This window comes from Tyto alba, unplaced genomic scaffold (genome assembly GCF_018691265.1).
Source record: "Tyto alba isolate M040663 unplaced genomic scaffold, T.alba_DEE_v4.0 Super-Scaffold_14, whole genome shotgun sequence".
Taxonomy (NCBI): Eukaryota; Metazoa; Chordata; class Aves; order Strigiformes; family Tytonidae; genus Tyto; species Tyto alba.
Genome location: NW_024881276.1, coordinates 29,053,721 through 29,064,272, shown reverse-complemented (window position 1 = coordinate 29,064,272; position 10,552 = coordinate 29,053,721). Strand labels below are relative to the sequence as shown.

General features: G+C 43.8%; 1 protein-coding gene across 2 annotated transcripts in view; it reads right to left on the bottom strand.

Annotated features, from left to right (window-relative positions):
• Nucleotides 1-2,613: 2,613 nt before the first annotated feature.
• RUNX1 (RUNX family transcription factor 1) overlaps nucleotides 2,614-10,552 on the bottom strand; it is a 77,863-nt gene continuing 69,924 nt past the window's right edge. For both annotated transcript variants that reach the window (XM_042788439.1, XM_042788440.1), the window contains one exon: nucleotides 2,614-7,396. In XM_042788439.1, coding sequence (XP_042644373.1) covers nucleotides 6,903-7,396 — 494 coding nt within the window. In that variant the 3' untranslated portion in view covers nucleotides 2,614-6,902. The remainder of the gene's footprint in view (nucleotides 7,397-10,552) is intronic.

Below are 10,552 nucleotides of genomic sequence, written 5' to 3'. Positions count from 1 at the left end.
CAGCCCCTCCTCTCACAAACAGCTGCCTCCAGCCTTAGTCTTCGTCACCTTCTTTGCCCTTGCCTCTTCCTCCCCCTCAAGCAGCCAGAGGAAGGGGATTGAGCAGGTTTTTTTCAGCTGCCAAAACAGGCACGGCGGGGCCACCTCGGGTGCCCAGGGATCCCAGAGGGCTGCCCTGACTGCACACTGCCTGCTCGCGAGCTCTCGGCTCCCCGCTGTGCCGGCCGCCCCGGGCAGGGAGGAAGGCAGAGGGGCAGGAGAGGGCAGCCGCCCACCCTTCCTCCCTTCACCCTGCAGAGAGCAGGTGCCACCGATCCGGAATGGCACAACCACGGTGAAATCTGCTGGGCTTGGGGCTCGGAGGGACTCGCCTCAGTCCGGCTGGCCTGCGCGAATGCCTGAGCGGCTGCGGTCAAGTAAGAAAGACGTGACCTTTCTCACAAGGGCAGGCGGCCTCAGTGGCGGTGGGACACATGCACCCAGTTAAAATGGCCATGTCAGCCTGATGCCCTACTCTTCTATACAAAATGAGAACTCTGCTGGTATGTCCTCTACATAGTCTTCAAAATCTAGCAACAAAAATTTATGTTGAGATGCCCTCGGGTGTAATTTTTTTTTTTCTTTTCTGACTGTCGCTATTCGTAGCTTCTTTTCCTGTTGTGTTAAAGTAAGAAACAAAATAGATCTCTGCTCTACTTCATCCTCCACCTCTAAAGAAGTTCTCTTGGGTTTCACAGGGTAAGAAGAAGAATCCGTAGGGTAGATCCTTGCAAAATATAAGTGCATTATTGTTGGGATAACATGGGATTGTGCCAGAGAGAAATGTCAGATGGTCATACTGAGCAGGGTAACCAGAAACCACGTCAGAGGTGTGTGTTAGTGTTTCTAACCTCTAAAGAGGTACCTGGAATTCACTAACTGTTTTCTCTTAGTCTCTTGACCCCAATTTTAAAGATAATATGAATTATCATTTGAGAGATAGCTGTTGACAAGTTGTCAGAAAAAAATACGTCTAATAGTTTGCCTTGTAGCTTGTTTTCCACTTCACTAAGAGTAGTAGATGAAAGTTAACTTTTGTATATATACATTATTGTGTAGAAGGATACTACTGAAACCTCCTTTTATATAATGCAATATGTTGTGTAGGGCCAATATTAGAAGATTATATATATATCTACATGTGCATAGATACAGAGGCTTTCAGATTGAACTTTCAATATTGACTCTGGGGTTTTTTCTCATTTTGAAAGCTCAGTTCCCCCATATTAATGTTTCATTAACACTACTGTTTCATTATTTATTTAAAGAGAGAAACAACCAATGTATCTCATAAGTAGTATGACCTCAAACTATCTGTTATGGTGCTCCTGAAGTAAGGATCAACTCGTCAATATCAAAAAGGATCCAATCCAAGAAACAAAAGATTAAGGGAGAAAAATAAGAGCTGTAGATGACCTTGAAATTTTGAAATTTAATCAAGAACCAGAGATACAGTGCAATTACTAGGCTTCTGTATCTGTAAAGTCTCATTTCAGTCCTGTTTTGATGGTCTTATTGGATTGCAGGCCTTTTGCCCTGTCACTGCAGAGCGGGAAAGTGCCTTTTTTGTTAAAAAAGAAAGAAATCAATAATAAAAAAAAAGAGTATGGAAACGTATTTTTGATGTTAGTGATACACAGTCGGTACCCTTTCTGTGATGGTTACTTTTTCTCTGAGAGTTGTTTTCTCCCTGTTGAAAGAACGTACAAGGCCAGTGTGCATACTTGTCAAACATTTTATTTGTCATTCACACTAATTATGATATTGAATTTACAGAGGAAACTGTGGTACAAAGAAAGAAAGAAAGAAAGAAAGAAAGAAAGAATGAATGAATGAAAGAAATAAGAAAGAAAGAAGGAAAGAAGGAAAGGAAGGAAGAAAAAGTCTTCATTAGAACTAACGCAGCAGTCCAGCTGCTCTGTGTGCTAGTTGTAATGAATTCTCCCGTGGCGCTGGACACAGCCATCCCTATGTACAGCAAGAGTCTACTCTGACGTGGTATCTAGAGACTTCCTGTAGTGGGGGAAAAATCTACTCTATTCTCTTTTCCTATCTGGTTCCAAAAAACATCATCCCCCTCCTCCCTTCCCACCCCCCCCGCCCTCCCCCCCAAAATAAAAATCCCCTGCAATCAAAAACAAAAAAGCAAACTTCCAGAACCTGGTAGTTTCCCCTTCTGGAAATGTTCAGCATGACAGTGTCAAGAGAAAATGTGACTGTTGCCGGATGCTGCAGCATCTGTTTTGTAAACATAGCCAGTAAATGCTGAACAAATACACTTGGATGCCATTCTGATAGGAGTGCGGCTCCTGCTGCGTCCTCCCCTCAGACTTGCCATACGGCCACCTCAGACTGAAAGTTTAGTTTTTGTTTTAAAGAAAGACGTAACTGTCAAACCCAGAATACCACAAATAACCCACAGATTTTTCCACATTCATTTCTCCCCTACCACAAAAAAAAGTGAAAAATGTTGAATAGAGACCATGCTATAACTGTTTACAAAAGTGAATAAAATGTAGTTAATCTTGAAGCCTAAAATAACTAATTCAGAAAGAAATAAGTCTCACTACAGTATTTAAGCAAACACAAAGGTAAGTTCATTAAAAACACAGAAAAGTGAAAAAAAATGCAGAGTAATTACAAGCACTAAATATTTTGCTATGAAGCTTTTGAAATCTATTTACATACATAAATACAAGTAACTCTGTTGATGCAACCCTTCTAGGACAAGGAGAAAAATGCCAAGTGATCGGTACTGACCAAGCAAGGTTAACAAAAATAAAATACAAAATTGTTACAATGCAGGAAAACAAGCAAGTGTTTTGCTCAAAGAGAAAAATGATCCACTTCTCCTGAATCTTCAAATACACCAACGGAAAAGGTCACCCAGAAAGCAGTAATGAATGTTTCAAGAGTGCAGGCAATTCGGAACACTGACAAAGACTGTGGGCCATTTGAAGGAAAGGGTTTTTCTCCTTTCCAGCAGATAATTTGGCGTAATTCTACAAATCAGATCCTTCATAGCTGGGCTGTGCTCTGCATCCGCCTCCCCCTTGCGCTAAAGCTCCTGTACCTCGCCCTGGAAGTGTAGCAGGAGCTCTTGGAGTCAGCATAAATGTCATCTGAGAGCAAAGCAGCGGGCCTGAGAGCAAACGAGAGCCGGGCCCTGTATTGATTTGGAGGTCGTTTGATACGGCTGCACCTGGACAATGAGTTGTGTCTTGTGAAAGGAACACGCAAGCTGATAGTAAGGCCTGCCGTTACCTGTGTTTGGGTAGGGGAAGGCATCTAAGGCACTCTGCTGACTGCAACTGGCAAACAGAAGCACAGTAGTTTGGTTTTGACTCCATTTGGCTACCGGGATGATAAAACTATATAAATATATATATATATAATATATATATAAAAAAATATATACTTATATACTACAATTTGGAGACGGGTGAATGGGGGAAAATGTTCTACCCAAATGTCCTCTTTCTGCCTGCTAAGTGCTCTTAAGATACAAGAGGAACAGCACGGGAGTGTTTTTACAGCCTTGAAGATCTTGGCTGTCCTTAGTGGGACAGGGGATAGCTACAAAAATACAGATTTGAGAAACTGTGGTTACTCTGTGGCACTTGTGTGAATACAGTGAAACCCACAGTGATTAAACAGACTAATTGGGGGGATAATGAACTTAACTCTTCCTCTGTAAAGAGGGTGCTGCTTTGGGCTGTGCTTGACGTGCACGGAGAGGTTAGAGTCAAAAGTTTAGCTGGTGGCAATTATGACAAGCGAGACCCTGGGAAATCCCAGGTTTTTGAGACATGTCAGTAATGACACAGGGTAAGTGTGGTGATCGGTTCTGAAGTTTCGCATCCTGTTCACACCAGGGAGAGTAAAATTAAACTTCACCTTTAGGACAAGTGTAAAGGAAGTAAGGACAAAACTTCACCGTTAGGACAAGCGTAAGGAAGCGTGGACGTAAGGAACGTTCAGTGTAGGGTCTAATCTCCAGGCTCAGAGGTGCCAACTCCCCGTTCTTGTGAATCCCTGACCCCGTAGTTTCCAGAGCGGGTAGGACGCTCCTACGGGCGAAAAGGGGCAGAGGGCTGTAGCAGAAAGCAGGGAGCTGTGGCGACAGGCAGGCCCGGGAGCGGGCCAGCCGCACCGGCCGCGCTTCCGCCCCTGGGCTGGCGTCAGCCGGCCGCGGCAGCCCTGCCCGCTGCCAGTGCTACGCACTTGGGTGGTCCAGTCACAGGGCAGGTGTGAGAGCTGTAGTAAGTGGTGATTTTTAATTGCACGGCGACAGGGAATGCGTAAGATGGATTCTGCAACAGAGCTACTGTTTAGTGGTGAAGGACTTTTTTTTAGGCTACTGAAGAGGTGAGATTCCAACTATGTAAATGTCACAGCAGGTAGGGTCTCTGTATTTCCATATTGAGCGAGGTCTCCATACTTCCAAAATATATTTTTAACTGTTCTGATGTAATTTTGATTTTTTCTGCCTTTTTTTGTTCAGAGCAAACTCTAGAAAATTATAAAGAATATTATACGAAATGAAAAGCACAAGGCCATGCATGTGTTTTAACAGAAACATTTTGAACTTTTGCTGAGATCTCTTGAAACACTCCCTATTTTCTGCATAAAAATGACCTTATTGACAATGTAAATTCTTCAATTTGTAACTTTTCAATACCAAAGTGCTACTGCATCTGACTTAAACAAAGAAGCAAAATCATATTTAAAAAAAAAAAGAAAACTTGAAAAACAAATGGTTTTAAATAAGTCCAGCTGTTTTGCTGCCTGCAGCCAAGGATCTTTTTAATTTGAATCCTTTTAATTTTTTTTAAACATCAAACACTGATCTGAAGTCCCGCTTTCAAATACTCTCTGAGTTGACCTGCAATTGTTTCACTCATTTAAGAGGTACATTAAATAATAATCAGCTAATTTGGAACGTACATGTGTCAACATCAGCAGTTTGTAATTAACGAGTAGTACAACAACTGCATTCAGACCAAACCCTCAAATAAAATAGTGCCATAAACTTTACAGTGACATCTGATATGTTTGTGCTGTAATGATGGGCAACGATGACGACTCTGTATTAAACATGCTGTTAGTTATAAGCCTTGCATATTTGCTACAGGACAGAATACTGCGTGCGCCAGTTTTACATACCCTTCCTCTTCCCTCAGAAGATGGTGACAGAAGAACTGTTAAGGCCCCTTCTTTGCTAGCCTGCTTTCCATATGAGCTTGACAACCCTGTTCAGTGCGAGTTATTTTGTGATGTACGAACTGATCTATTTTCCAGCGCGCTGGAACGTGGCTTCTGCACTGCGCAGAAGTCTTGGCTCTGCTGAGCTGAGAGCAAATCTCTCACACCGACTCCATCGGAGCCAGGACTTCACCCTTGCCATGCTAACTGCGTGTTGGCTTTCACTTTTGAAAGAGGCCTCCACCGGCGCTGTTAGGAAGCCCAGGCAAGCTCTGGAGCAGAATGGGGCCATATGGGGGATGTATTTAGTTAGGGAATATCGAGTCTGCCTGATGAAATATGTACATCCTGATTACTGATCCTGAGGGTCACCATGGTGACGAAGGAAAAGCGAGGAAGGAGTAGGGAGAGGTGGCTCCACTGGGTGGGAAGGCACAGAAATTCACAGGGATTTTGGTGCCTAAATCATTTCAGTGGGAGTTGGGCACCTAAATGCCTTTGAGGATCTGAGCCTTGTTGGCTGAGTAAAATGAGAGTGAGATAATTGTAAACAATATGTCTAGGTAATTAAGAGGTCACTTTACCCATCGTTATTCCAGCCTTTTTCAATGTGATAAATTTGACTTTGGCTGCTACCAAAAAAAGGCAATTGCTGATCTTTTTTAATATAGGCATATTTAAATAATAATAGTATCAACAAATAAGAAAAGTCTAAATATCAAGCATAAATATCAATGAAATCATCAAAGTAGTACAGTAGTTGAAAATGACCCAAGGCTGTAGCCGTTGTATTAAAAAAAAAGTCCAAGAGAAAAAAGTTAAATTAACTCATTGAAAAAGGGGCTGATTCTTTCGGTTGACAAAGCAAGAAAGAAGCAAGCATGATTAAAACGAAAAACAGAGCAAAATCTTTTTCTTTGCAATTTATAAGGTGCCAAGAGAAATAAAACAAATTAGATGCAAAGCAGGATGAGCTGCATCCTAAAAACCAACCAACCAAACGAAAAAAACACCAAACCAAACCAAAACAAAAAACCCCCAGCAATAAAAAATTCCATATTCTTTGGAATATACAACATGGTTTAAAAAAAAAAAAAAAAAAAAAAAAAAAAGAAAGAACAAAGTCCGACATATAAAACCTCTCATTCACAGCATTGCTAAAACAGAAGCGTTCACAGTTTCCCTCTGGGAATCTTCCTATACTTCCTTACAGCTAATATGTCCATAAGATGCAGTAAACTCACTAAGATTTTTTTTTTTTTTTATGTTTTAAGTCTTAAAAATAGAAGTGAACCGAAACTCTCTTTAGGGCTGTGGAGACCTTCAAGCCCAGGCACGTTAGAAAGCCACGGGCCTGGAAACAGACTGGGTACCTTTCTACCCACCCTCACTACCTCCGGACCACCAACTCAGGTGTCCTCCTTTCCAGAAGCTCAGCCCCCCGGCAAGGGATCCTTTGCTGGAGCGACGTCGCTTCGCCAGGGGCTGGCTAATACGCGCCACCACTCCCGGGAGCGCTGACTTCTGGAGGTTTTGCTTCTGAAAGTGATGTATGAGCATGGCAGGGCCCGTAAGCAAGACGGGTGTTTATGGGAAACCTACGGGCACTGGGAAATGGAAAGCACGTTAGTCCTGACCCATAACTACTTAGAATTCAATCAGTATGGTCGCCACACCGCTTCCTCTAGCCGCGCCGTGGTTGCCATGTTAGTGGGGGAGTTGCTGTGGCTCCCTTCGGCCTCGACCACATCGCTTTGGTTGGGGAGGTTGGGGTTGAGGAGCGTCGATCCCGTGGAAGCGTTGGTGCAGGGAGGGTGGATGCGCGGGGGGGACCGGTCTCCCCCCGAGATCATGGAGAACTGATAGGAGCCGGCGGAGGTTCCGTAGTAGAGGTGGTAGGAGGGCGAGGTGGTCTGGAACGGGCTGCCCTGGGCCTGCGACGAGCCGGGGTAGGGAGGCGGGAGGTAAGTGTGGTATCTCGTGGCCGTGGACATGGCAGACATACCGATTCCTATCCCTGAACTGACGGGCGTTGGCGTGTAGGTGAACGCTCCCGGGTAGTGCATCCGAGGGTCGGAGATGGAGGGGAGCGCGGAGAGGGAGCGGTCGATTCCCATCCGGGGGTCACTGAACGCAGTCAAGTCAGAAGCACCTGGGTGGTGGGGAAGGGAGACAGAGAACTGTTGAGGTCGCGGAAGGGAGGGTCACCCATTCAAGGTGATAACCAACATCCTAACGCTGGTCTGTGGTTAACTGAAGCGGCCAGAACAGAGCTATCCCTCACCTGCTCCCTAATGCAGTCACTGTAATGCTCCTAGACCTGGATGCTTTGGATTAATTTCAGTAAAGCAACAATTAAAGAGGAGTGCCAAGCTCTTGCCCTGTTTTGTATGTGTATGTGTTTGCTCTTAGATACCTTACAGCACATGCAATTATTTACATTTCCAGAGTGTCCTCATCCTCAGTGGGTGGGTGGGGAAGAGGGACACAGATCTCAAGCTCCTTGCCCAGTATCATCTGACTCACCAGGGGCAGTGATGGGACCTAAATATAAACTGTCCAGCTTCTGCATAGTCTCTCCTTGGACCCAGTTTTATTTGCCGACTCAAGGGGGAAGTCTGGGGAGCAGAGATTGCCCTTTGGGTACCCAGACATGCACGGGCAGGGTTTATACACGCAGGCTCAGCCTAGCTCTCAGCACTTAGGAGCACAGTTCCCAACTGACTCTCAACACTACCAAAGTCAAGATACATCAGGTTCACTTAAGGTCTTCATATCTGGGTCCCCATATAATGTCTACATAATTGTTACTAACTTCTGAAAATCTTGGCTTTAATGAGGATGTAAAAAAAAGGACAACAATAGTACTGCCTTTTTAGAGTAGAATGGTATATTTGGGGGTTGGCCTTTTTTTTTTTTTTCCTTTCATGTGTGCATGAAGCCCTCCTCATCCTACTAAGCAAATGTTTTATAGGACAGTCAAATTCTGCTCCACTTTGGCTGACATCAGTGGAAGTATGCCCAGTCCCATTGTCTCCTTCCCTGGTGTGCAAGGATTAAACAAGCGGAGCAGATAATGGCCTCTTTAGGAAGGATCTTCATCATGACTCAGATTAATGGAAGGTGTCAGTCCCTAGAGTTGGCAGCTATGCATGATTAAAATAACAACAATAATAATTAAGAAAAAATCTTTCCAGAAGACAACTTCTTCTGTCAGACAAGGCGTGGAGTCTGCAGAAAAGGAGCCGCGTGCTGAAGGAAATACTCATGAGAAGAAGCAGAGAGAAAACAAAGCTCTTGGCTCTGACGGGATTTAAAGCCAGAGCAGACACACTCCAGCGCCAAGTTCTGAAAGCTCGTCAGCGACACAGCCAGCACACTTTGATGAATTTCTATAAATTTCTTAGAAAAGCTCTGACGCATGCTGTATGCTTCCTTTTTGAGTTTGCCTTCTATTTTTTTATGGAAGATTAATGGGACCCCTGAACACATTTCCTTCCCCTAGACCCCAGCACCTCTAGATTTAACATGGCAAGATGTTAACACTATGGTATGGAATGGCAGGAGCTTCGGAGTAGCTAAGGTTGAAGGTGGCATCTGACGACCTGCCAGATTTCAAATGGTACTTCCACACCTCATTCCTGAGAAAGAAATCAAACTTCTTGAAACTGCGTGGACACATCACTTATCAGATGAGGGTTTCTTCTGCCCAGTTTGGCAAAAAGCGGGAGAATGAGACTTAATGTCAAGGTGTTTCATGTCTGTCCCATATCTTTGCTTTTTCTTTTGAGGCACCGTGTCTTTAGATGGTAGGGCCTGAAGAAAACCTCAGATTTGCTCTGTGTTCTAAGAAGGAGAAATTTCTTAGACAGCAAGTGTGTGTGACAGTAATGAGACTGGGGACAAAATATCGTGAAGGATTTTTCTGGGACTGCTGAATGACATTTAATATTGAAGTAACATTTCAGAAGCATTATAAAACCCACTTAAGATATGTAGAGATGAGCCCCCCATGTACAGAATTAAGACAGGAAGGAAAGAATGCTGACACGTGAACAGAGCTCTCCTAGGTTCCTTCACAAGTCATGGAGAAACTATGCCTGCCCCAAGGGAAATCACTTTGACCACAGGCACAAAAAGCATCAAGAAGCCCCGGTGCTGGGGCTCTCCCTCCACGCTCACCGTGGGCCACAGAAGAGGCACGCGGTTACCCCACGCACCCGCAGCTGTCTGCTGTTAGGCTGCGCGCCCGGGGGGCAGCCGCCGCCGAAAGAAGCCTTTGGTGCTCAAACCACGACGTTTGGGCACTATGGCAATGCAGAAAATAGCGCGTTTCAGTACTGAGTGCGTTCGCTCATTCGAGTGCAACCTCAGTCGCCACACGGGTAAAGGTGAAATGGGATTAACACCTCCACTCAGTCTGTATCCACACCTACAGGTACACATGCGTCAGGCACCTCTGAAAAGCAAATAGGGTCTGAGAAGCAAAATAGCTGGTAAATATTGATTTCGAACAGTTCTGTCAAGAAAAATTACTTTTCTAAGTAAAAAACTTGATGAAATAATTTGTTTTACTTGAAATTTGCTGGTTGCTATGAAGAAGATCTTTTTTCATTCTCCATTTTCTCCATTTCTGCATTTTGCCAGTGGAAGGAGTGCAAAGGGAAGGAAACACAGGGGAGAAAGTAAAAATGACTCTTTTCGTTTTAAAAGAAGGGTGTGTCAATGAAGAATAAGAATTTCTACAAACTTTTTTAAAACAAGACATTTCCCTTTTTCTTTTTTTTTTTTTTTTTCCCTTCTGAAAGGTTTCCTGTATTTTCAGCTACCTCTAAGATGTAATTAGCACCCAGACCTAACACATAATTTACTTTTGGTGGGCATCATCCCTGTGACTCTTTGAAAGCAGGATCTATATGACAACAATAGGACAGGCTGGAGCACATTCAAGTGATTCCCTCTGATCTTAGAAGAAGCTCTGAGTATTCAAATGAGAGCAATATGTGCGGCCAAATAAGATATTTTTGACAAAACCATGTGCAAATTCGAATTATATGGCTCTTATTCATTTTAAGAAAATTCTTGCTATTGAACACACACATATTGGCTCAATATGTGTGAGTTAGAGTCAGCAGATGGTCAGTTGAGTACAGTGGAAACTTAGGGGGGTAGCTTTCACTTCCATGCTTTATTTTAACATTGGCTTGTAAAGCTCTGCAGTACAATTTGACGAAGATGTAACAAGACAATCCAGTGCACCACTTAAAATGTCAAACCCCACCATCCTGCAGTCAGTGTGTCCACCCAT